This window comes from Dasypus novemcinctus, chromosome 13 (assembly GCF_030445035.2).
Source record: "Dasypus novemcinctus isolate mDasNov1 chromosome 13, mDasNov1.1.hap2, whole genome shotgun sequence".
In the NCBI taxonomy this organism is placed as follows: domain Eukaryota; kingdom Metazoa; phylum Chordata; class Mammalia; order Cingulata; family Dasypodidae; genus Dasypus; species Dasypus novemcinctus.
In genome coordinates this window covers 30,792,603-30,818,485 of record NC_080685.1, presented here as the reverse complement: position 1 = coordinate 30,818,485, position 25,883 = coordinate 30,792,603, and the positions used below count along the sequence as shown (strand labels likewise).

The 25,883-nt window shown below is 53.2% G+C and overlaps 2 protein-coding genes across 9 annotated transcripts; both read left to right on the top strand.

Annotated features, from left to right (window-relative positions):
• Window positions 1-1,588: 1,588 nt before the first annotated feature.
• LOC101427341 (dual specificity protein kinase CLK2) lies at window positions 1,589-15,540 on the top strand. Its single transcript, XM_058309817.2, has 20 exons — window positions 1,589-1,893; window positions 3,480-3,649; window positions 4,620-4,848; window positions 5,542-5,629; window positions 5,983-6,049; window positions 6,210-6,326; window positions 7,103-7,269; window positions 8,081-8,175; window positions 8,771-8,900; window positions 9,005-9,087; window positions 9,268-9,347; window positions 9,501-9,591; window positions 11,720-11,797; window positions 12,432-12,554; window positions 12,640-12,760; window positions 13,218-13,346; window positions 13,783-13,942; window positions 14,047-14,148; window positions 14,694-14,811; window positions 15,095-15,540. The coding sequence occupies exons 2-20, from the start codon at window positions 3,480-3,482 to the stop codon at window positions 15,239-15,241; spliced, it is 2,295 nt and encodes a 764-aa protein (XP_058165800.1). The 5' UTR covers window positions 1,589-1,893; the 3' UTR covers window positions 15,242-15,540.
• Window positions 15,541-16,620: 1,080 nt separating this feature from the next.
• ENTREP3 (endosomal transmembrane epsin interactor 3) lies at window positions 16,621-21,912 on the top strand. Of its 8 annotated transcripts, none has more exons than XM_058309813.1 (12): window positions 16,621-16,845; window positions 17,037-17,093; window positions 17,299-17,409; window positions 17,519-17,638; window positions 17,822-17,929; window positions 18,470-18,642; window positions 18,784-18,883; window positions 19,224-19,293; window positions 19,556-20,101; window positions 20,669-20,737; window positions 20,831-21,084; window positions 21,172-21,912. In XM_058309813.1, the coding sequence occupies exons 1-12, from the start codon at window positions 16,621-16,623 to the stop codon at window positions 21,343-21,345; spliced, it is 2,007 nt and encodes a 668-aa protein (XP_058165796.1). In that variant the 3' UTR covers window positions 21,346-21,912. The 8 variants fall into 8 exon arrangements, with proteins under 8 accessions (XP_058165796.1, XP_058165794.1, XP_058165795.1 ...); XM_058309811.1 differs by having other exon boundaries at window positions 18,742-18,883; XM_058309812.1 differs by having other exon boundaries at window positions 18,467-18,642.
• Window positions 21,913-25,883: the final 3,971 nt, after the last annotated feature.

Sequence of the window (25,883 nt, the reverse complement as noted above, 5' to 3'; positions counted from 1 at the left end):
TTAAGTGCTATAATTTCCTAAATAGCTCAATTCTTCCCCTCTATTTCATGTCAAGTTCTCAGCATTTTCTACCTAGATTATTTCAGAAGCCTCTAAAAGGGTCTCCAAGCTCTTCCTGCCTAAGTTGTTTTCGACACTCCGCTAGTTACCTTCCTAAAATAGAAATAGCTATGCCACTCCCTTGCTTGAAGTCCTTCAAAATTCCGCATGTTCCTAAGATAATATCTAAGCTCCTTAACATGGTCTACAAGACCCTGCAAAATTTGGACCTAGTTTCAACAACCTCTATTCAGTCGTTTTGTTTGTTTTTTTTAGGTTCCAGGGATGACAAAACACTCAACCACTGAGCTACACCTGTGCCACAGAGAGCCCTCTTAAAACCTAAGGTTCCAGTCATGTTGAAATGCTAACTCCCTGAAATGCTTTGTTCTATTATCTCCAGGCCTTTTCTCTGCCTGGCATTATGCCCCTCCAATTCACTTTCTAATAGTTGGTTCTGACTCCCCTAGGAAGCCTAAAAACACATTCCCACCTCTCCTTACCCCAGGCAGGGTCTAGTCTGGAGCTTTTTCACAGCGGCCTTGGCCCCATAGTTATTAACAGTGCCTGTCACATGGTTGCCATTATTTGTTCATAAGTCTGTCTCTCCCCTTGCATTGTGAGACTCCGACGGACGGGAACCCTGAGACTGGCACAAGGCTGGACAGATAGTGGGCACTCAGTTAATGCTTGCTGAATGAATGAACGATCTGGTTAAGTGTTGGTGGTGGAGGAAGTGTACTCTCCAGTCCTTCCAACCTCTTCATTACCTTCCCCTTCTTTTTCAGGGAACTTCTAAGTTGATTCTGGTTAACTGGTCTAATCTCGATCTGATTATCTCCCATCTCAGCTGACTTCTGATATTCCCCGAGTTTAATATATTTATTTTTTCATCTCCCTTTCAAGTTTCCTTTTTGGTAATTTTTCAATTCCTTCTATAGCGTTTCTGACGCCACCCGGTCAGCCTCAAGGTCTCTTTCTCCCTTCTTTTTTTCCGATTCGGTACACTTACACGTTTCACATATTGTAAGGCACGCAAGATACAGCTCTCAAGTGATTTCCCCTTTTCTGTACCTGATTGGCTATCCTTCCATTTCTCAACTTTTCTTCCACAGCCATACTCCCACCCCCACACATGCAAAATTTCTGTTCAGAACAAAAGATAGCAGCCCCTCTTTGCTGCGGTTAGGTAGACATTGTTTTAAGAAGTGGATATTCTCCGGCTAAACTGGTGAAGCAGACCTCACCACCGTGCCTCACGAGAAAAGGTCTACGGAGCGACGACAAACCTTTCTTTCAAATCTCCATGCCTAAATATGCCACAGAAATCTCGATAAAAAGGGGAAAGAAGGCTGGGTACCAGAAGAGGCGGGACAAACCGGCCGAGGAAGCGACCTGCGCGCCCCCGCGGTTTTCTCGCCCTAGGAACTCCCCCCGCAGCACCTCTCCCGCCCTAACCCGCAAGCTACGTGAGCACGCGGTGGCGTGCGCGGCCCTGGGGGCGGAGACAAGGGGTAGCTGGGAAGGGACGCAGTGCGTGCAGGCGTGCGTGCCTACGTGCTCGCTCACGGTGGCGGCGGCGGAACGGAGAGGCCAGAGTCGGAGACCGAGCTGGGATCGGGCCCCGGGCGGGGGCGGTGCGAGCGGCGCCAAGTGGATCCTTGGGGCGGGGACGGAGCCGGGGCGGGCGGGACTGGAGCGGAGCCCGGGAACGGGGCGGGAGGTCCCAGGGTCCTGGGTTGGGGGGGTTGGAGCTGCACTTCGTCGCCGCGGGGGTGCCGGGACTCCGGCCGCAGTGCCGCCGCCATCACGGACTTCCTGTGGGACAAGCGCACGGGCCTCGCCGCCAGAACGGTGAGCGCGCGGGCTGCGGGTTCGCGCGGAAAGATGGCGACCACGGGGGCGCGCCATGCAGGGCGGGCGGGGATACTCTCGGATTGGGGGCAAGGGAAGGGGGCGAGGAAGGAAAGGAGGGTTGAGACCTGCGAAGCGGCGGAAGTGGGGTTAAAGGAGATGAAGTGGAAAGAGGTTGACCTGCCTTAGATATGTCCAGAAAGGCCTATAGGAAACTTGGGAGGGGCCAAAGTAGGAGTCAGGGAGAGGAGAGGTCCCAGAGACAAGAAAGAGCAAATTCCAAAGTTGGACCAAGGCTGAGGAGGGAGAAGACGACACGGTGTGTCACTTGGAGAATACAGAGCGTTTGGCTTCATGAGTGCGTTTTGGAGTTTGTGAGTCCAAAAGGTAAAAATAAGATTTCGAAGTTGAGAAAGATTCTGGGCTAGAGATGCTTTGGGGTGGGATGGGGGAGGCGTGTAAGGAACTTTACTGGCAGTATGTTTGTGGTGACATGGCATTTATGTGGCTGTCTTAACTAAGCAAGGTTGGATTACCTGTGTTTAGGTCTTGGTTCCCTCCGAGCCACATTAGGCCGGGAATGAGAACTATCACCCTTCTCAATTTGAAGAGGTTGCGGAGCAGTGGCCCAGAATGGGAGCCAGATGTTAAGTCATCAATCCTTTTCCAAACCTTATCCTCCCACCCATCCCCCAACACCATTTACTTCTAAATTCCTAGATCTGTCTCATTTTATTGTTTCCCCTTTCCCCCATTCCTCTCTCACTGGATTATGACAGTGATTTCTCTCTTGGTTCTTTCTCTGAAGGAAAAAAAAGGATGTGTGCACCTTGCAATTCCATGTCCAATAAGTGGAAGGTGGCCAGCTGTTAGCCAAGTGGTGCTCATATTAATTAAAAACCAGTTGTCTACTTCCTGTACATAAGAGGGGAAGATCTGGATAGGATGCTCACTGCAATTTGGGGCCCTTTGTATTAAAAACCTCTCAAGGGGCATTTGGCCAAAGATGTGAGAGACAGTTGTTCAAGGGGCCAGACCCAGGTCCCTATAACTTGCTTACATTTGGTATATACCTACTATGTCTAGAAACATGGGAATCTGCATTCCTGTTCTCAATACCAATGGTCTAGTTGGAGAGATAAGAAATACTCTTAATGACTGAAAAACCTTTATCATAACAGTGTACACTGCATCTGTATAAGTCATTTTGGCAAGATCGATCTTGGGTCCTCACCGAGGATGACTTGTCAGTTGCACAGTCTCACCTGTAACAGAACTGGGGCCCAGACCTGAGTGTCTTCACAGAGCCATGCTTTAAGGAAAACCAGGGTGGAGGAAAGATCAGAGTGAGGGTAACTGGAGGGTGGAAGGGGAGCTTCTTAAAGTTTTTAGTCAGAGTTAATAGGTGAATATGTATTCCAATTAGGAAGAATTTAAGCACAGAGAGGACTGAGGAAGTTATGGATGATAAAAAAGAGGATAAAAGAGCAAAAAGCACTTTAGCATCTTTGGACTGGTGTGTCCTTGGAGGGGAACTCTGAAAACTCAGAGCATTCGCTACAATTTCCACTTTTCCTCCCTTCCAGATGCCTCATCCCCGAAGGTACCACTCCTCAGAGCGAGGCAGCCGGGGGAGTTACCATGAACACTACAGGAGCAGAAAGCATAAACGACGAAGAAGCCGCTCCTGGTCTAGTAGCAGTGACCGGACACGGAGGCCCAGGCGGGAAGACAGCTACCATGTCCGTTCTCGGAGGTGAGGCCTCTGGAAGAGAAACTCAGTCTGGGGGACACTTATTGTTAAATGAATATTTATTGGTTGCATGCTAAGGGCATTGCCCTAAGCATCTGTGTGAAGGTGATGTTCAAGGTAGATAACAAAATAAGCAGTTTAGATTGCAGTGTTAGGAATATCATTATAGAAATACACAGTGTGAAGGGATCAGGAAGCACCCAGCAAATTTGGTTGGAGTGGGACAGAAAGTGTAGTTCAGGGAAAACTCGCCAGTATATGTGACATCTAAGCTTCTCTGGGGACAAGTAGGAGTCAAATGAGAGAAGCATCCTGGGCAGTGGGAAATCATGTGCAAAGGACTGAGGGCTAGAGGTAGCTAGTTATCTACTAGACCAGACAAGGTTACGGCTGCATGATTTTTAAAATTTGGCAGCATGTTCAATGGGAGGCATGGGTCAGAGTTGGTTTAGAGTAAGGCTGGATTTCAGTCAGGGAAGGTTTGAAGAAAGAAATGGCTGTTTGATTGTATCACTGGAGAGGAGGTAGAGGTCTCCAGATGGAGTGGTTGCTCTGTAGGTGCCTTTTCGGTGGTCTTAGTGACATGCAGGTACGGGGATCCTCCTAGGGAGAATTTTTTTTCTCCGTATTTCTGCATTTAATTATTGTTTCTTTTTTTAAAGCAGTTTTATTGAGATGTTTCTCATACCATGCCGTTCATTTAATGTGTACATTCAGTGGCTTTTGGTATAATCCAAATTGTGCATTCCTTGTCTCAGTCAACATTACAGCATTTTCGTTACTCATTTAGAAAAGAAACCAAAAAACCCCACCTCTCAGCAGTTACCTCTCAATCCCTCTAATTCTTCCCCTGCCATACGTACCCATCTAGCAGTACTTTTTGTCTTCATTCAGGAAGGGCCTTTTCACATGGCATGGTAGTGAATTTGGCCTGAAAGGATGCACCTGATGAGGGATTTCTTTGTTCCTGTAGCAGCTATGATGATCGTTCATCTGACCGGAGGGTGTATAACCGGCGATACTGTGGCAGCTACAGGCGCAACGACTACAGCCGGGATCGGGGAGAGCCCTACTATGACACAGACTATCGGCATTCCTATGAATACCATCGGGAGAACAGCAGTTACCGCAGCCAGCGCAGCAGCCGTAGGAAACATCGGCGGCGGAGGCGGCGCAGCCGGACATTCAGCCGCTCATCTTCGGTGAGTGCCCTGCACAGGCCCTTCCTCTCCCACTCTTCTTCAGGCCCTCTAGGACCCTGGTAAGTGAGATGTATTCTTGTTCTCAGCTGAGCATTGGGGCATGAAAAGTGAGGTGGGCACTGAACCTCTCTACTCTCTTGGAATTGCTTCAGCTCTTGGAGGGCCCTGGAATCTACTTTGGAAATGGATGGGCACAGAGCATTTGTGACCCCCAGTGCCTTCCCTGGCATGCTGGGCTTACTGTGTTTGGGAGCAGCTCCTCTGCCCCAGAAGCCTCCACTCTTGTCAGGGGCTTTGCTTGTGAAGTGCCTTTCTCCCCCAAGCCCTGGGCTCTGTGGCCCCCTTGGAAGGCAGGCTTGGGTGGGGGCAAGGGGAGATCTTTGCCCACCTGAAAGGGGATTGTGTAGAGCATGGGGTTGTGGGTGACCTTGGCAACGACACCACTTCTCTGCTCTGCCCACGCCTCTCCCTGTTCCCATTTTGGGTTTGGGGACTTGGGATTGTGCGCCGCTCTCTCTTCTCACCCCAATCCGTCTTACTGCATCTGACGTGTTCCCTTCCACTGTCCCCCATCATCGTCTGTCCCCCCTGGCTGGGCGCCTGTGACCGGTGACCCCTCCACCACCCACCCCGCCTCCCTCCGGCCCCCGCTCCGACACCTGGCTTGCTCCGACCCCCCCCGCCCCCCGACAGCAGCACAGCAGCCGGAGAGCCAAGAGTGTAGAGGACGACGCTGAGGGCCACCTCATCTACCACGTCGGGGACTGGCTACAAGAGCGATGTACAAGCCAAATCGTAACAATCCTATAGCCTGTAATGGTCCCATAGCCATCCTAACGTCCCAAGCCAACCTAAGTCACAGCCTCTTTTGCCTTTTCTCAGTGGTGTTGTTTATCTGGGTGGTTTGAGTTGCTGTTGAGAATTGACCTCTGCTGTCCACTCCCAGCTCTCATGGTCCCTGGGTTAAAGGTGGTGGGAATCACTCAGGGGTTTTCTTCCCCTGTGACCATCTGTATCTGTTCCCCCTTCCTTCATCTCCTCACCCCAGGTTGCTATACGCTTTTTTCTTCCAACTCAGCTCATTCCCCATCTTCTCTCCCTCCCTCTCCCCGACCCTCCTCTCTTTCATTTCAGATGAAATTGTAAGCACCTTGGGAGAGGGGACCTTTGGCCGAGTTGTACAATGTGTCGACCATCGCAGGTAACTGTCAGCCCCCTCCTGATTCTAAACCTGCTGGGTGTAAAGAGATGGGGTGGTCTTAGGCTTTTTGCTGATTAGGCAGAGGCAGTCCCCAGACAGCCCCTTTCAATTTGGAGATGTTCTTGAGAAATCAGCAAAAGTCTTTCCGGCCAACTTACAGGGGTGGGGCTCGAGTTGCCCTGAAGATCATTAAGAATGTGGAGAAGTACAAGGAAGCAGCTAGACTCGAAATCAACGTGCTGGAAAAAATCAACGAGAAGGACCCTGACAACAAGAAGTAAGCAAGCAGAGACGCTTAAGGGGAATCTGAGAGATTCCCAGTCTTGGGTTAGGCAGGCAGGGAAATCCTAGACCTCATCCATTCATCTTTAGTTCATCATCCTAGCATAATAGACACCAGAGCAGGAGGGTCTCTAATTCATTCCCCTTCTTTCTGAGGCAGTTAGATCATTCAGTTCTCTGGAATTTGGCTCCATTCCAGGATGGCCTCTGTAGAGATGTGTCTTGGACATGAGCCTGGGGCTGAGCATGAACATTTTTATCAAAAAATGAATTACATTTTATACAAAGAACTATGCCATTGAGACCAAAGACATATAGTAACATTTCTGTTAATATACAGTCATAGGCCAAAAAAAGAATAAAGTGTTGAGCAAAGACAGAAGAAGGCAATAGCTATATAAACATGAACCCAGTTGTGGCTGACAGTGAATTTCAGAAGTGGGAACTGGGGTTGAGGTTTAGAAATGACAGTTTGAAAATTAAGGGTCCACACTGTTTGGAATCCCTGGCACTGAACAGTTTATCAGCAAATAGAATTTAGGGAAAAATTTAAAAGGTTGTAGAAAAATGGTTTGGAGCTTGGTAGGTGTCACCTCTCTTCTTGGGTCTGCTGGAAAGACCATTCCCTAGCTGTATTGAATTTTGTTAGTAATGCTAGCTGGCATAATTTTACACAAGTACGTGGAATCTGCAGCCTTGTTGCTCTTCATTGTTGGGATGATAGGCATGTGGGAGCTCACTGAACACCCTTCTTCCCATCTCTCTTCCCAGCCTCTGTGTCCAGATGTTTGACTGGTTTGACTACCATGGCCACATGTGTATCTCCTTTGAGCTCCTGGGCCTTAGCACCTTCGATTTCCTCAAAGACAACAACTACCTGCCCTACCCTATCCACCAAGTGCGCCACATGGCCTTCCAGCTGTGCCAGGCCGTCAAGTGTGAGTGGGGAAGGCCGAGGTGGACTCTGGGGCAGCCCTTCCCTCCATTGGACCGCTTCTATCTCAGTTGTGCACGGGTGAAGCCTCTAAACAGTCAGCTCTTGATTATCTTCAGTTCCTTTATATACTGTCATGTTGGCATCACCTCTTTTGACTTAACTCTTTGACTGATGTCTTAACCATCATTGATTGCTCTTACTTCACACTCATCCTAGCAGGAGCTGGAAGAAAAAGCCTTTGAAACCAAAGCACTTAACTTTTCTCCTTTTTCTCCTCTTTCCCTCTGCTTGGGGAAGTGTAAGTCAGACAGCAAACACCAAGGCATAAACTCTCTGCTCAGACTAGAAGTTTACATTCGTCTGAGATGAGATGCTTTCTCCATTCCCAGCAAAGTGAATGGGAACAGGGAGTAGTTGAGCCAACGGGCCAGGTAGGGAATCCAGACCAGTACACTGTTCCTTCCTAGTCTTCACAATAACACAACTTCTCAGAATTGAATCCGTGGAATGTTGGGCACAAACATGTGCCAAAGGCAATACAGAAATACAACCCATAGCAAATTAACTTTTGTGGGTTTTTTTGTGTTTTTTGTTTGTTTTTACATCAGTTGAGAATTGCATATACTTCTAACGTTATTAAGAGTAGGGCTTATTAGATCAGGAATTTCATTTGGCTGTAGATCAGAAAGCAGCCCCAGTGATTCTGGACCTGCCTTCTCTAGCTTTGATCTGGGTGACCAAGCCTGGGACCACCTGGTACCAGTTATCCCTGGCCACCTAGACTGAGCCTGTCCTGGTCTTCTCCCCTGCAGTCCTCCATGATAACAAGCTGACACATACGGACCTCAAACCTGAAAATATCCTGTTTGTGAATTCAGACTATGAACTTACCTACAACCTAGAGAAGGTAAGATGGACAGGGTCTACTGCTTGGCCAGTGGAAGCAGGCAGCCATGCCACTTTGCCTTTCTGTCCCACTTTGACGTCTACGTTTCCTCCCTGTTTGGCTCTTACTGGGTAAAACCAGTGTACTTTAGCTTGAAAAGGAGAAATTTTAAGAGCGCTAAAATTAAATTAGAAGAAAACTTGGGAATAGATATCTTCCCAATAGACTGAAAATGTTTTTAAGGCTATTGGTTTGGACTTCCTTTTTTTTTTTTAGATGTATATTTCTGTAATGTGGGAAAGCTCAGGTCCCTTGGCTAACTGAAAATAATGGAGATTGTTGCTAAGGGAGCTTTCTCTTTCCCTTGACCTCTTTGCTATATGTACACACACATACACATCAGTCACTGGGTAGTCTTTAGATACACGTAGACTTGCATATTATTCTATAATCATTTCTTAATGATTCCTTCCCCACTCCTTACAAACTCTTGTGGATGTGTGGGGACAGACAGGAGGCCAAGGTTGCTATGTTTGAAAGCTCAGAAGCACTTTAAAGAATAATGGTGGCATCTAGGACTGAGATGCCCATTCTTCTCTTCCTGCTTTGCATCTAGAAGCGAGATGAGCGCAGTGTGAAGAGCACAGCTGTGCGAGTGGTAGATTTTGGTAGTGCCACCTTTGACCATGAGCACCATAGCACTATTGTCTCCACTCGCCATTACCGAGCACCAGAGGTCATCCTTGGTAAGGGAGGGCAAGGTTGTTGGAGTATGTGAGAAAATGAGTTGGTGAGGGTGGGGCCCCCTGACGCCTCTAACGCCTTTTACCCTCCCCTGGTTCCCATTCAGAGCTGGGTTGGTCACAGCCTTGTGACGTGTGGAGCATAGGCTGCATCATCTTTGAGTACTATGTTGGCTTCACCCTTTTCCAGGTAAGTAGTGAGGTGTTTTCATAACCACCTAACAGTCTTCCACCTGATGCCTTGTTTGCTGAGGACCTGCCTGCTCTCACCTCCACTCCATTCCTCCATGTTAGTCATCTTGGCAGCTGGTCCTCAGCATCCCCTTCTCTCATCACCAATCCCATGCCAACTGCTTTCTTTGTTTCGTAGACCCATGACAACAGAGAGCATCTAGCCATGATGGAAAGGATCTTGGGTCCTATCCCTTCCCGGATGATCCGAAAGACTAGGTGATCCTTGAGTGGGAAGGACTCCTCTCTTTCCCTTTTATTTTTTACGTAATTGGTCTATTTCACATCATTTGCATTTTTCTTTGATGTTAAAAATAATTATTTCGTAACAAGAGGAACCTCCTGATTCCTCAACCTCCCTTTCACCTTTAGGAAGCAGAAGTATTTTTACCGGGGTCGCCTGGATTGGGATGAGAACACATCGGCTGGGCGCTATGTTCGAGAGAACTGCAAACCTTTACGGGTGAGCAGGACTGGGATAAAATAATGCCCGCCACCCAAAGGTCCCTTCCTCAGGGTGGTTTCCATAAGCAGGAAGTTAGGAAAGGGGAGGAAAACTGAAAGAAGACATTATTGGTCAATAGAGGAGTGATAAGGAGCGGGGTTTTGGAGGGAAGGAGGTTAGATAGCCATGTCTTACTCAAGCCAATCAGAGATCAAAGCAATGTCCTGGCTTCTTTAGGTCAGACAGAAAAGAATAAACTACCTTTGAAGAGCTAACATTTTAATGAGCTAAAGAAGATTCATGAAGTTGACAAGGATATACAAGTAGAACTTTCAGAGTGTGTGAAGGAGTAAAATTGTGCTATTGGGAAGATAGGTTGAGCTTTAATATCAGAAATGATCCAGGGTGGTCATCATAAGTATCCAAAGTGGTTACAAGCAGAACTTTGGTTCTTCAAGATTGAAAGCTAGGGACTTGAGAAGAATGCAGGGTTTGTAAGGCATCCTGCCTCACCTTTTTCCTGCCCTCCACCACCAGCGGTATCTGACCTCAGAGGCAGAGGAACACCACCAGCTCTTCGATCTGATTGAAAGCATGCTAGAATATGAACCTGCTAAACGGCTGACCTTGGGTGAGGCCCTTCAGCATTCTTTCTTCGCCCGCCTTCGGGCTGAGCAGCCCACCACCAAGCTGTGGGACTCCAGTCGGGATATCAGTCGGTGACGATCAAGCCCTGGGCCCCCCTGCATCTCTTTGAGCAGTGGGTGTCCAGTCCAGGACACTGGTGCTTTTTTATACAAGAAAACAGCCAGAGTGCACTCCTTCCTCCTGGCTCCTGTATACCTGTGAATATGTGAAATAGTGTAAATATGACAAAACCTGTACTTATCACTTCATCCCCTGCCTTGTACATAATGCCATTCCATCCCACATTTTTCCCACCCTCACCTGCTCCCTCACATGCAGTTGAGTGGGGGCAGAAAGAGGTAACCAGGTGGTATCTACCCCATGTTTTATAAGGAATTTTGTACAGTCTTTGTGAAATAAAATGACGTGCTTCATCTGACCTCCAACCCTGGACTTTGACGTTTGGGGATGTTGGGGTGGAGGGACAAGATCGGCAGCATTTCTGAGTTTGGATACTATGAAGAGAGAATCCATCTTACTCTCCTAAATTAACCAGAGCGCAGCCACCAGTTTCTCTAAATTGTGGGGTAAAGGTGGGTGGCGGGTAGGGTAACGTTCCTTCCGGGTTGAAGGGAGACGGGTTATAAAAGGTAGTACTTCTCTGGCCTGGAATGGTGAGGGTTGGGAAAGAGGACCAGCTGCAGTTACTGGGCACCAGGATACAGCTAGAAGCAGAAAGGCCGCCTCACCGGGCTTTGGAGAACCTGTAACGGCGGGTTCAAGACGACTCCTAAGTCTCTAGACAGTAGGAAGGGCGGGGGTTCTGGCGCGAGGCCTCCTGGGAAGTGTAGTTCGTTAGTGGGAGGAGGTCACGTGGGAAAAAGGCGGTACTTGGCTGCAGATCACGATCAGCGGTGTCACGTGGAGCGCCTCCGTCTTTTCTTTAAGCCAGGGCGCAAGCGCAGCCCGCTGCTGCTGCGGGGATACTTTCGACCCTTCCGGTCGAGACGACCAATCCGTGTACAGAGCACCGGGGAGGCCCGAGGGGAGCGGAGGGAGCTCCAGGAGCCACCGCGGCCGCGAGTGCGGCGGGCAGGGGCGTGTAGGGCTGGGGGCGGCTGAGGCCGCAGTTGCAAATATGGCTCAGAGTAGAGACGGTGGAAACCCGTTCGCCGAATCCAACGAGCTTGATAACCCCTTTCAGGTGACTTGCGCCGGCGTCTTTTGGGCAACTGGGTTGACTTTTCTCGGTTTGGGAGGGTCGGGCCAACTTGTATTTCTCTTCACATCATTTGATCCTGGAAGGGTTTGCCACGTGATGGTGGTTCCAGACCTGTGAGCACCCTGGGGGGCGGGCCCTGTCCCTGCAAGGAGCCGGTACTTGCAGTGTGGGGTGAAGGATTTGGGTGCAAACAGCCTAGCCCCTAAGATGCAGTCTTTGGAGTCACAGGCATTTTGGGAGAGGTCCCTGGGAATTCCCCCAGAAGACACCAATTGAGCCCCAGGTCTCTGCCCACAGGACCCAGCTGTGATCCAGCATCGACCCAGCCCTCAGTATGCCACGCTTGACGTCTACAACCCCTTTGAGACCCGGGAGGTGAGCTGCTGGAGCGCACCGGAGGGCAAGGAGGGGAGGGTGTACACCTAAGCCCAATCTGTCTGGGACTAGGGACCCTTTTTGCATGCAAGGGGAAGGAAGAAGCACTGTGGTCTTATCTCCCTTCGGCCATGGGATGCTAATCCTTCTAGAAAACATCAGCCAACAACCCATCTGGTTTAAGCTCTGCAGAAAAGTCCTAAGAATGCTTGGATCCTGAAATAAGGCTTCCGTTTGGGAAGGCTTCTGTCTGGGAAGACTTCCTTGGGAAAAAAAAACTGGAGTTGAGGAGAAAGATTGTGATTAGGTGGCAGTTAGAAAGCAGGGAATGAGGGGGAATAGACCTGTTGGTCCTAGTAGAATAGAGAATGGTGTGGTTTGAAAGGCTAAAGAGGTAGGCATGGTCCATGAGCACTTGGAATCCTTGCTGAGGATATGGATGTGAAGAGTGACATGGACTACTCTTGAGAGTTCTTCTGAGTTCTTTGACAAATTAAACACAAGAACTAATTCTCTACCAACTGGGGAGAGGGCTGCTGCCTTAGGTAATGAGCTTAAAGGCATACAAACAGATTCTAGAGTTCTGTGTTGTGGGGGACTAGGTGGTCAATAAGATCTTTTCTAAACCCAACAGCCACCACCAGCGTATGGGCCTTCTGCCCCTGCCCCATTGCCAACACCCTCGGCTCCCTCCTTGCAGCCCTCACGAAAGCTCAGCCCCTCAGAACCCAAGAATTATGGCTCCTACAGCACCCAGGTAAAGGAGATGTGCAGGTGGAGGCTGGAGAAAGGGCCAGTCCTGGGGTCCAGTGTGTAAAACGTCCTCTTCTCATACTGGGCAGGCCTCGGCTGCTGCAGCAACAGCTGAGCTGCTAAAGAAGCAGGAGGAGCTCAACCGGAAGGCAGAGGAGTTGGACCGGAGAGAGCGAGAGCTGCAGCATGCTGCCCTAGGGGGCACCGCTAGTAAGTGAATCCTTGGTAGGGTGGGATGAAGTGAGGCAGTGGAGGTGGGGACGTGGCTGTTTGGAAGGAGCACAAAAAGGATTTAGGAGCATGGGTTCTGGAGTCAGACTGCTGAGTTTGAGTTTGGACTTACTAACCATGAGATCTTAGGCAAGTTATGTAATCTTTGGGTGCCTTAGGTTCTTTATTTGTAAAATAAGAATAATACTTATTATACCTGTTTGATAGGATCATTGTGAGAGTTAAACAGATCATATAAACAAAGTATTTAATACAGGATTTAGAAGTTGTAAGTAACAATAAACGTTGACTGCTACTGTTATTTTTGCCACTCTCCCTTGTCTTCTTGAACCCTGAATCGGAGCTAGAAGAGAGGGAATAAAGGGCGGGGGGCATGATTCCCTTGTTTGTCTCTGCCTTACTTCTGGGTTCCTCCTGCTGTCTTTGTGCCTTACAGCTCGGCAGAACAATTGGCCCCCGCTACCTTCTTTTTTCCCCGTCCAGCCCTGCTTTTTCCAGGACATCTCCATGGAGATTCCCCAAGAATTTCAGAAAACAGTATCTACCATGTACTACCTCTGGATGTGTGAGTAGTGAAAAGCTTTATTGGAGGTAGGGTATGGATGGGAGCTTCACATTTCCTGCTTTGTAGCCCATTTGCCTGGAACTAGACATTCACTTCTCAACATCTGAGTTTAAGGCCAACTTCTCCAGGAATGTTCCTGGGTTAATCCTTTTATTATATCTAAAGTTTATTTTCTATTCTGCTAGCCAATACATGCTTTGGCTGCCTCTCCCCTTTTCCCTTGTTCTCATACAGAAATGCATCCTGAATCTTTTATATGTCTTTGCAAGGGGGAGCACATGGGATTGAGATTTGTTTGTTCTACTTCCCCTGTTAAGTGACGATCCCGTGAAGGATCTTCTCTGCCACATGGGATGAGGGTTGTGGGGTGTGAGCAGGGGAAGAAGTCTTCACTGCAGCCCAGAAGGACCCGTCATCCTGTCCTTCTGTCCCCTAGGCAGCACTCTGGCTCTTCTCCTGAACTTCCTCGCCTGCCTGGCCAGCTTCTGTGTAGACACCAGCAACGGCTCGGGCTTTGGGCTTTCCATCCTTTGGATTCTCCTTTTCACTCCCTGCTCCTTTGTCTGCTGGTACCGTCCCATGTACAAGGCTTTCCGGTAAGCAGGGCATAGGGTGGGAGGATGGGGGACCTGGGATGGGCCCCACATCTGCCCCACCAACCCTAATTCTCCCATCTTCACCATTTTTTTTGTCTTTGCAGGAGCGACAGTTCATTCAACTTTTTCGTTTTCTTCTTCGTTTTCTTCGTCCAGGATGTACTTTTTGTGCTTCAGGCCATTGGCATCCCTGGTTGGGGATTCAGGTTCGTGAGAATGCCATCTACTCTGACCTCTCCCTCCCACTGCTCTAGACCAAGCCTGCACTGAGGACTGGTGAAGTTGCTCAGAAAAAAAAAAAATGTGGTTTTTATCCTTAGGAGATATTATTTTAACAGGAGAGACAAGACATTCTTCCAAAATAGAGAGAGCCCAGAGAGAACTCCAGACAGGCATAAATGGAGCAGAAGGTGGCTACATGTGGTCAATCTGAGAAGGCTTCCTGGAGGAGGGATACATAATCATGGTTGAAGAGGGGAGGGAAAGTCTTCAACAGAGAAGGCTCTGATTGGAGTGAGAATGCCTAGAAGAGTTAGGAGCTAATAGTCTGGAAGCTGTGGTTAAACTATGGAAAGAGCAGATATAGTTGGGATTGTAGAGTGTGGAGCGCTGCCAGTCTCACAGGGGAGCTAGTCCTGGTGGCCACTACTGATGGATGGGTGGAACTGGGCCTTGTTTGTGACGGTAACCAGAGAAACTGGGAGGACAGAAACCCAGCTCTTGGCTGCCACGCACTTTTCCTTCCGTACAGTGGCTGGATCTCGGCTCTGGTGGTGCTAAAGTCCAACACGGCTGTGGCTGTGCTCATGCTGCTGGTTGCCCTGCTCTTCACTGGCATCGCTGTGCTGGGAATTGTGATGCTAAAGCGGGTGAGGGGCTGCGTGGAAGGTGGGGCCAGGAGGGTGAGATCATGGGTCCCTGGGGGCCTGGGTGGAGCATTCAGGAGGAATTGGGGAGGGCCAGGCTGATGGGCGAGTTCTCAGCTAATGGATCTCTGGGGGTGGCGTGTGAGTGTGTGAGAGTGCTGCGAGGGAGGGTCAGATCTGAGAAGGAAAAACTGGAGCGAGCTAGTGACTGGCGGTGAGGTTGGAAGGCAGGGATGGGGTCCCAGTGGCTGAAACAGGCTGTCATGTCTCTGTCCTTTACTTGCAGATCCACTCCCTGTACCGCCGCACAGGTGCCAGCTTTCAAAAGGCCCAGCAAGAGTTTGCTGCTGGCGTCTTCTCCAACCCTGCAGTGCGAACCGCAGCTGCCAATGCCGCCGCTGGGGCTGCTGAAAATGCCTTCCGGGGCCCATGAATCCAAGTGAGATGCCCTGGCTCCGCCACTTGAGGCAGCCAACTTAGCCCCTATTCCTGGGGTCTCTGGAACTTGGAGGGGCATCAGTACTTGATGTGTCCTCTAAAGTGCCCCCAATCCCATGGCCATGACTTCTGAGCCTGACTCGGGTGCCGTGAGCCCACTGTGACAGCCACTCAGCCACCCCACCCCACTCAGGCTACACTGCTGCCACTCTCACACCACCCCAACCCAGCTTCCCTCTGCTGTGCCAAGGCTGTTGCTTCGGTTATTTAAATAAAAAGAAAGTGGAACTGGAACTCAAGTCCCCATTTCGTGAATTTTAGTAGGAATTGGGTCTTACGGAAGAGAAAGCGTGTGGAGAGAACTGAAGTGACGCAGAATGTTAACTCCTGACGGGAGATCGGCCCTGGGCTTTAGTGGAAACTGAGAGCTGTGGGGGACGGGCGCCAGCGCCCTGGTGGCTGGCACGGGAGGAGGACGGGAAGTCCCTGGAAGGGCGTGGAAAGGCGGAGCCGCCAGGGAGCCGTGCTCCCCACCCTGCTCCACTAATAACGGGGGAAGAGCCGGGAAGAGCGGGCTTGCGAGGCTGAGCAGGGCTCAACAGCCCTGGCCTGCGTCGAGGGAGGGAAGGGAGTTGGTGGAGCGCTTGGCGCCCGGCAGACACTGCCTGCTCGCCTCGGCTTTTCTGCCCTCCTCTTCCCATGGGGTTGCGACCGGACTACAACTCCCGGCGTGCACTGCGCCGGCCTCGCCGCCACGCCCCTCCTCCCGCTCCATCCCCATCCCCCCCTCCAGTCCTGGACCCGCTGCAGCCCGAGCTGGGGGAGCGGACCCGGGTGGGGAGGGGAGCGGGGCAGGCCATCCGGGAGACGGCGGCGCCTCGGCCGCTCCCCACCAGGCGGCCCCGGATCTCGCTAGACACCCCGAGGGCACCTCGACCGCTCCGCTGGGGTCGGCCGGCGCCGAGCCCTCCCCTCTTCTCTGGACTCCTTCCCCTTCCTCGCCTTGCCCTCCCCACCCTTTCCCGGGCTCCGGACCGCCGCCCTCCCCTCACTCCCGGACGGGCCTTTCTCGGCGGCCCCCTTCCTTGGGAGATGCGATGAGCTGGTGTCCTCGCGTCCTCCTCGCCGCCCCGGGCACGGTGCCCGCCCAGTGGCCGTGGTGGGGAGGGGTCACCCCGCGGCCCCTCGGTGACGCTCCTCCCCTGGGCACCCCCCCAGCTGGCGTCCCGGGGCCATGCCCCAGGGGACCCAGCCAGGGGGTGGGCTCTAGAGCGAGGGGAGTGGAGAGGAGGGAGGACGGAGCCTTGGGTTCCCCTGAGATGCTCCCAAGCGCCAGGGGGTGCGGAGCGAGGTGCAGACACCCGGGCAGCAAGCATGATGCCCTCGCCTAGTGACTCCAGCCGCTCGCTGACCAGCCGGCCAAGCACCCGGGGTCTTACCCACCTCCGCCTCCACCGGTCCTGGCTGCAGGCCCTGCTCATGCTGGGGCTGGCCCAGGTGCTCCTGGGCATCCTGGTGGTCACCTTCAGCATGGTGGCTTCCTCCGTCACCACCACCGAGAGCGTCAAAAGGTCCTGCCCATCTTGGGCTGGGTTCTCGGTGAGTTGGGTGCACCGTCGCTGGGTGGGGGAGGCTCCTTGGGCCCCACCTACCAGCTGCAGGCGCAAATCTTCGCCTCTCCTCGCGCTCCTGGCCCTCTCCCTCCTTACAGGGCTGGGTGCAGCCTGTGGTGAGGGGCTCACCCAGGGGCCTCCCCTGCCAGGCTGAGCCTGTGCCCACTCTGTCCCCAGCTGGCGTTCTCCGGGGTGGTTGGCATCGTGTCCTGGAAGCGACCATTCACTCTAGTGGTAGGTGCCAGGGTCCAGTCCCACCGGGAGGCAGGTGCCCAGCATCTGAGGGGCTGCTCACTAATGCCCTCGAGGAGGGAATTGGCCCGCTGGGCACAAAGTATCCATCAAGGAAGGCGGCTTCTTTCGTAGTAGAGGGACCCTTGGGAAACAAAACTGGGCACCGATGAGGGTCCCAGTCCTGAGTGGTCCCTGTTTCCCCCAGATCTCCTTCTTCTCCCTGCTTTCGGTGCTCTGTGTCATGCTCAGCATGGCCGGCTCTGTTCTCTCCTGTAAGAATGCCCAGCTGGCCCGAGACTTCCGAGACTGCTCCATGGTGAGATTTGAGGAGGGAGAGCCGGAAAGGACTGAGTAGGGGAGGAGGGGTGCTGACCCCCTGGGCTTGTCCTGACTCAGGCTGCCTCACCCTCCCCATGCCCGCTCAGGAAGGAAAGGTCTGTGTGTGCTGCCCCTCCGGCCCCCTGCTCCGGCCCTGTCCAGAGTCAGGGCAGGAACTGAAAGTTGCCCCTAACTCCACCTGTGATGAAACCCGAGGAGCCCTCAAGGTGAGCATGCAGCCCCCACTTTGACCATCCCCCCCCCATCCTCCTCGTTCCCATCCTTGCCCTCCCAGTGCCAGTTCTTAATTCTGGGTCCCCTCCTGGGGTCCTCCCAGGTCCAGAACATGTGGGATTTCCCTGTCTTCAGGCCCCTCTCAGTCCCTTCCTCCTCTGTCTCCTCTTGCCCAGAACCTGCTCTTCAGCGTCTGCGGCCTCACCATCTGTGCCGCCATCATCTGTACTCTCTCTGCTATTGTCTGCTGCATCCAGATCTTCTCCCTGGACCTCGTGCACACAGTGAGTAGGGTGCCAGGGCCAGGCCAAGGCCAGGCAGGTATTAGGAGTGGGGGGCTGGGAACAGGCAGGCCTGAGTGGTCAGGTGGCAGCAGCGCTGACCTCTGAGCACCAGGGGCTGTGGGTCAACAGATGGTTAAGTCTGTTTGAGGGAGGGTGAGAAAGGGAATGCCAGGGAGGGAACGAAGTACCTGATGTCATCTGGGGCTTTAGAGAATAGGACTCAGAAGGAAGGACTTCTGGGTGGGATGAGGTCAAAGAGTGGCAGGGGCAGGATAAAAGGTGGGTGTTCTGGTGGGGACCGAAACAGAGAATAGAGCAACTAAGTGTGGGGGTGAGGCCACAGGAGAAGGGCTCTCTGGGTAGGTGGGGCCAGAGCTGGAAGTCCTGGGTAGGGGCAGGATAAGAAGAGGAGCTGGTTCCAGGTGAGGGAGGGGCCTGAGCTGGAGGACCTTCTTGGAGGGGCGGGGCCAGAAAAAAACAAAGTTCGTAAGAGCTGTGTTCCCAGAGACCAGGCCTTCTGACTCGCTTGCTCCCCAGCAGCTGGCCCCTGAGCGCTCAGTCTCTGGCCCCTTGGGGTCTCTGGGTTGTGCATCCTCGCCCCCAGCCCCTCTTCTACACACCATGCTGGACTTAGAGGAATTTGTACCACCAGTGCCACCACCGCCCTACTATCCCCCAGAATACACCTGCAGCTCAGAAACAGATGCACAGAGGTGAGAGATCTGGCAGGATCCTGCTGGGGGAGCTAAGGGGAGAGGAATTTGGGGCTGAGTCTGGGGCTGGATGAATGGAGAGGGATCTTTGTGGAGTAGGCATTCTTTTCCAGGCTTTGACCTTCTCCCTCATCCTGCCAGCATCACCTACAATGGCTCCATGGACAGCCCAGTGCCCTTGTACCCTACTGATTGCCCTCCTTCTTACGAGGCCGTCATGGGGCTCCGAGGGGACAGCCAGGTGAGAGCAGAGCTTGGTACAGTGCGGGAGCTGGGGATGGAGGCTGAAAAGCTGAGTGAGTTCCAGGAGCTGAATAAAGATAATAGTTCTGGTCACCTTTATAGTGCTCGCACATCCACTGCTACCTTCGATCTTCCCTAGGGCGTGGAGAGGAGGTTGGGGTAGGAACTAAAATTTCTGTTTTACAGATGTGGACACTGAGGGGCCATGTAAATCAAGTGACTGGCACAAAGTGACAAAGCTGGACTGGACTCTAGGTCTCCAGAGCTCTGTCCAACACGTGGGGGTGGCCACATCACTGGGTCGGGCTGGGCCCTTGACCCTTCTGTGTTTTCTGCAGGCCACTCTGTTTGATCCTCAGCTTCACGATGGCTCCTGCATCTGTGAGCGAGTGGCCTCCATTGTAGATGGTGAGCAGGGAGTGGGGATGACTGAACAAGGGCTGCCGGGGATAGAGGGACTGGGGGGGCGGGAGAGGAGAGGAGGACAAGGCTGAGCTGGTGATTTAGAAACAAGCAAGGCCTCGGCTGTGGCTTCCTGGAACGCTGGACTTACCTGGCTCCTCTGAGAGAAAGCTGGAAACAGAGTGGCCCGGAAGGCTGGGCCTGGGAGAGGAGGAAGTGCCCGGGCCAGGACAGTCCCGTGCTACCCAGCTCCTCCCACTGCCCACAGTGTCCATGGACAGCGGGTCTCTGGTGCTGTCGGCCATCGGCGACCTCCCCGGGGGCTCCAGCCCGTCAGAGGACTCGTGCCTGCTGGAGCTGCAGGGCTCCGTGCGCTCCGTTGACTACGTGCTCTTCCGCTCTATCCAGCGCAGCCGCGCCGGCTACTGCCTCAGCCTGGACTGCGGCCTGCGGGGCCCTTTTGAGGACAGCCCCCTGCCCCGGCGGCCCCCGAGGGCTGCCCGCTCCTATTCCTGCTCTGCCCCTGAGGCCCCACCTCCCCTGGGTGCCCCCACGGCTGCCCGCAGCTGCCACCGGCTGGAGGGCTGGCCGCCCTGGGTGGGACCCTGCTTCCCTGAGCTGAGGCGGCGGGTGCCCCGGGGAGGAAGCCGGCCGGCCGCAGCCCCTCCCGCCCGAGCCCCCACTCGGCGCTTCAGCGATAGCTCAGGTTCCCTCACCCCCCCGGGGCACCGGCCTCCTCACCCGGCTTCCCCGCCACCGCTGCTGCTGCCACGGTCCCACAGCGACCCGGGCATCACCACCTCCAGCGACACTGGTGAGGCCCTCCCCTGCCGCCTCTGGGTTCACGAGAGGGTGGGCACTGGACGGTAGAGGGCTGATGATGCCCACCGCGGTTGGGGCCACTGGTGAGTTCCCTGAGGAGCAAAAAGGGATGAGTTCCCTCCTGCAGCAAGAGCATTTTGTGTTTTGGAACCCGGTGCCACAGCTCCCAGCTTGGGTGTGTTATCTAACTTCTCCAAGCCTGTTTCTTATCTGTAAAACAAGCATAGCAGTAGTGCCTGCATCACAAGTACAACTGAGTAACTAGGAAGTGAGAGAATAAAAGTAAAATGCTTAGCACTGGCAGAGAAAGCGTTCAGCAGTGCCCCGCGTGCCAGATCCCCGGGAGGATGTGGCAGCCAACGATGCCAGCTTAATCCCTGCCTTTGTGGACTACACCGTCTAGCTGCTGGCAGACGTAGACAGAGATGGTGGCCCCTTAGTTAGGGAGGGACCGTGGGAGCTGTGCGAGCAACTCGGCTTGAATTTTCACGGGAGGCTGGTGGACTGGGTGAGCAAGTCCTCAGAGGCCCCCCACTCAGGCCCTGCCTCTCCTTTCCAGCTGCCTTCAGGGACCTTTATACCAAAGTGCTTGAGGAAGAAGCTGCTTCCGTTTCCTCTGCAGATACAGGTCAGGTGTATGACGGTGCCTCGGGGGTGGAGGTCAGTGACAGCTGGCCCTCTCCACCCCCCACCCACCCAGCCGCTCCCTCGCTCTCTGCAGGGCTGTGCTCTGAAGCCTGCCTCTTCCGCCTTGCCCGCTGCCCTTCCCCCAAGTTGCTACGTGCCCGCTCAGCCGAGAAACGACGCCCTGTGCCCACCTTCCAGAAGGTCCCCCTGCCTTCGGGCCCTGCACCTGCCCACTCCCTGGGGGACCTGAAGGGCAACTGGCCAGGCCGGGGCTTGGTCACGCGTTTCCTCCAGATGTCCAGGAAGGCTCCAGACCCCAGTGGGAATGGAAGCCATGGGCAGAAGCAGGTAAGGGTTAGGGGAGTCGTGATACCAGGGGAAGCCTGGTGCCGCAGGTTGAATCATATTGATGCCGTGCCCTGTGTCACCACCCAGGTGCCCCAGAGCCCATGGGGCCGGCCAGGCCGAGAGAGCCTCCATCTTCGCAGCTGCGGTGACCTGAGCTCCGGCTCCTCCCTGCGGCGCCTCCTCTCTGGCCGCAGGCTGGAGCGTGGTACCCGCCCCCACAGCCTCAGCCTCAATGGGGGCAGCCGGGAGACTGGGCTCTGACCTGACTTCTTGGCACACTGAACAGATCCAGATGAATGCTGGGGCCACAGGCACCAGCTGGTTGGGACCAGACACCCCCAGCGCCTCCTTGCACTGGCTAGCACAAAAAGAAACCTGCTGATGACCCCCACACGTGTCCCTTTTCCTCCTACCTCTGGGGGGCACCTGCTGCTTGCCTCTGCCCCTGTCCAGCCTGGGAGCGCTTCTCCCCTGTGCCACATGGATATTTAGGCTGTGGGGTGGGGGGTAGATGCCCATGCTTACAGCACTGGAGGAGAACAACCAGTACACCCCTGTGCCCCAGCATGAAAGTGGCTCTTTCTAGGGCCAGGGCAAAGGCAACACTGGGTGTTGAGGCAGAGGGGGCCATGGGCCCACGTAAGGGGATGGTGAGGCATGAAGAGTCAGAATCTGGGTGGCCTCCCACCTGTGCCACCTCTAGCTGCATGACCTTGGGCAAATTATTTAACCTCAATTGCCTGATCCGTAAAACATTGTGAGGATGAATGTTTGTAAAGCTCTTAACACATTTAAGTAAGCCTTCAATAAATTTCAATTCCCCCCCAATCTCTCCTGGATTGTTCTTTATCCCCAGTGAAATTTGTTCTAACATGTCTCATATTTAGGAAAACTGTCTCAAGACACTGACCTTTATGTCCACCTCTCATCTGTCTCTGCTGCTTTTCAGAGTAAAACGTCTTCTCTCTTCCATCCGCTTCTTGAGTGTCCATTCTCTCCTTGCCCGTTCCCATCAGGCTCCTTCCCTCCCTCTCCCCAGCCACTGCTCTTGCCAAGGTGGTCAGAGAGCAAAATGATAGCAGACTCAGTGGCCATTTCCTGTCTGCTTCTCACCTGACCTCCAAGCAGCATTTAACCCAATCGAGCATCTTTCTCCTTGAGTTTTTCCCTTCTTGTGTCTTTGAAGACATCACACTCTCCTAGTTTTCCTCCTATGTCTCCTCCCACTTAACAGGACGGCCACAGGGCCCTCTCCTCAGCCCTATTCTCTTTTCTCCCTCCGCTCTTTCTGTAGGTGGTCCCACCAATGCCCGTGGCTTTACATACCATCATTCCATGTGTTAACTTAAAACTCCAGCCGTGACCTCTCCATGAACTCCAGGCCCTAACTCAACATTGCCACTTGGAGGTGTGGCGGGCATCTCAGAGTCAACAAAGCCAAACAAAGTATTCCCCCTACAGCACCTGTTACTCTCCCAGTGTTCCCATCTCAATAAACGGCACTGCCATTCCTCCAGTTGCACAATCCAAAGAGGGATCATCCTGCTTGCTTTTCCCTCACCCAACATCCCATCCATTAGCAGTATACCCAGAACTCATCCCCCTCTCACCACCTTGCCAACTACTTACCAGCCTCTGAATTATCTATTTCCACTCTTCCCAACAATCCATTCTCCACTCAGCAGAGTGATTGTAAATCATGTTGCATTACTGCTCTGCATTAATCTAATGGCTTCCCACTACATTTAGAGTAATTTCCAAATTCCTTACATGACTTATATGTTTGGTGCAACCTGGCCTTCTCTCTCTGCTCCAGCAAACTGGCCTTGCACAAGGCCCTCCAGACCCTCTCTTTGTCAAGCACAAAGCACTCTGCCCTTAGCTGCTGTGGCTGGTGCCTTCCCGTAATTAAGGCCTTAGTTCCACTTCCAGCTCCTCAGGGAGCACTCCCCAGGCGTTCTATCACACCGCCAGGTTTTGTTTTGAGCACTAATCACTAACTAAAAACTATCTTACTTGTTCATATGTTTGTCTATGTCATTCCATGGAATGGAAGATTCTGAGGGTAGGTCCCTTGTTCTTTGCGTTGGATCTAGCCCATAGGTGATCCTCAACAGTCAGTCAAGTCCCCAGAGGGGCAGATCGTGGGATAGCGTGTTGCCCTCCAGGGAGGAGGGAGGGGCACTGCCCAGAGATGGCGTCAGGCTGCAAGGCTCCTTGAATAATTCATCATCATAACAACGCAGCCGCGGGCACAGGAAAGGTTGGGGCGCGGCCAGGACGACAAAAGGGGATGGAGCGGGTGGAGGCAGGCGTTCCGCGGGGGCAGTTCCTGGGCACCAAACGTTCCCTAGCCTGACACTCCCTAGGGAAGAGGCTCGAGAATCCCACACAGCTGCCCTCGGCGGGACTCACGGAGGGAACTCGGCCTCCCCGCACCCGGGAAGGTTTGCGGCGGGTGCCGGCCGCCGCGCGTGCGTGGTTCTGGCCGCCCGCGTTCTCCTTCCCCTCGCGCGGCCGGCGAAGAAGCTTGCAGGATGCGGCTGGCCAGCAAGAGCGCGGGGCCCGGGAGGACCCACGAGGCGGGCGGAAGGGCGAGGGGAGGGGTCCTTCCGCGCGCCCCGCCCCACGCCCCCTGCAGCGCACCTGCGGGAGCGGGGCGGGGCTGTCGGGATTCCGGCGCCGGCCCCGCCTCCCAGGCCCCGCCTACTCCCAGGCCCCGCCTACTCCCAGGCCCCGCCTACTCCCAGGCCCCGCCCCCGGCCCAGCCTCCTCCCAGGCCCCGCCCACCCCGCGTTTGCAGGCCGGCCTTCAGCTTTGTCCACGTTGAGCGTCCGGGATGTCACCCTGTTTAGAACTTAACTCCTCTCGCCTCCTTTGGTTTGCACTTCACCTTTTCATCACCATTGTTATTTTTAATTGGAGGGGTGATGACTTTTACTAATGTAGAAGAGAGTGCGACATCTTCAAGTCCTATCTGCTTGCTTTTTGCGGGGGACAAGGGCGAGTGGAGTGGGAAGAAGGTCTGTAAAATCTGTGCAAAATCTATGTCTTCGGTCCTTCGACAGAAATTCACTGAGCGTGGGAAGAGAGTGCCAGGCGCTGTGCTCGCGCGGGGGATCCGGCAGGAAGTCAGAAAAGACTGGTCTCTTTACCAGGCGAAAGAGTCAGCAGTCTTTCAGGAGCTGGTGCTAAACCCGACCTTAAGCTATTTGTACAGTTAGTTACAAATGTGGTAAGAGCTACAGAGGAGGTAGGAGGGCCATGGGCGTGTGTCATGGGGTGTGTGTGCGTATGTGTCAGTGTGTGTGTGTAGGGGAAGAATCTCTTGCAGAAAGTACCATCTGAGCTGAGCTCTAAATAAACATTGACGAAGCTAAGTAGAGGGGACGAGTGGGTCAGGCTAAAGGAACAGCCTTTTCAAGGACTCAAGCAATGGGAGTTTGAAGAACAGGGGGGCCAAGTCCTTGGCAGGCTGCGCTTGGAAGCTATTTCCCTGCCTCAGCATTAGCTACCTACAGCCTCATCTCTAAGCAGCAGCCAAAGTGATATTTTACAAATATAAATCTGATCTTGTCATTTGCTTACACCAAACTCTCCAGCAAATTTCTACATTAGTCAGAACAAAATCCAGACTCCTAAGCCCTACCAACCGTCTTCCCCAAACACAGTTCTTACCGTGCTCTCCTCGACTCTCTCTTCTCCGGCACTCTTTACTGCTTCACTTTCTTTCTCTTCATCACTCTCATTGCCACCTGAAATGATCTGTTTTGTTTTGTTTTTTGGTCTACCACTCTCTTTATAACAAGCTTTGTAAGGCCAGTAACTTTATCGCTTCTTCACTGTTGATCTACAACAGTGCTTGGCACCTAGGAGATGTCCAATTAACTGTTGTTGAGTGTGCAGTGAATTTCCGAGCAGTGGCAAGAGTACATAATCCAGTCAGGGCCTCCAGAAAACATACCAGTGGCAGTGATGTTAAGGCGGAGGCCTCAGTGATGAAGAGTGGTTGTTTTTCAAGAGGGAAGAAAAAGAAAGAGTTCAGGGCAGAGAAAACAGGAGAAGGAAGAAGAAATGTGGCCTAGTGGAGGAAGTATGACTGGGCATAGGATGCCAGAGGAGAGGTGAGAATGGAGGTGGAGCCAAGTTGGCAGATGGCAGGAGCCCCCCTAAAGGCAATGTGGAGCCATTTTTAGAAGGGAGAGTGGTAGCTTCAGAATTTGTACTTTAGTCACATCGTTCAGTTCTTCTTAGACAATGGATTGGAGGAGAAAAGTGGAGGGTAAGAGACTAAGAGATGGGAAACGGACTTTGGCCCAGTGGTTAGGGCGTCCGTCTACCACATGGGAGGTTCACGGTTCAAACCCCGGGCCTCCTTGACCCGTGTGGAGCTGGCCCATGCGCAGTGCTGATGCGCACAAGGAGTGCCCTGCCACGCAGGGGTGTCCCCCGCGTAGGGGAGCCCCACGCGCAAGGAGTGCACCCATAAGGAGAGCCGCCCAGCGCGAAGGAGAGCCGCCCAGCTCGAAGGAGGGAGCAGCCTGCCCAGGAATAGCGCCGCCCACACTTCCCGTGCCGCTGACGACAACAGAAGCGGACAAAGAAACAAGACGCAGCAAAAAGACACAGAAAACAGACAACCGGGGGAGGGGAGGGGAATTAAATATATAAAAAATCTTTTAAAAAAAAAGAGACTAAGAGAAAGAAGTTCCTATAGTCTAGGAGAGAAGTAATGGGAAGGCGGGAGAAGGGAGGAGTCAAGGATGAGTCCCGGCTTCTGGGAGGAAGAGGGTCCATTA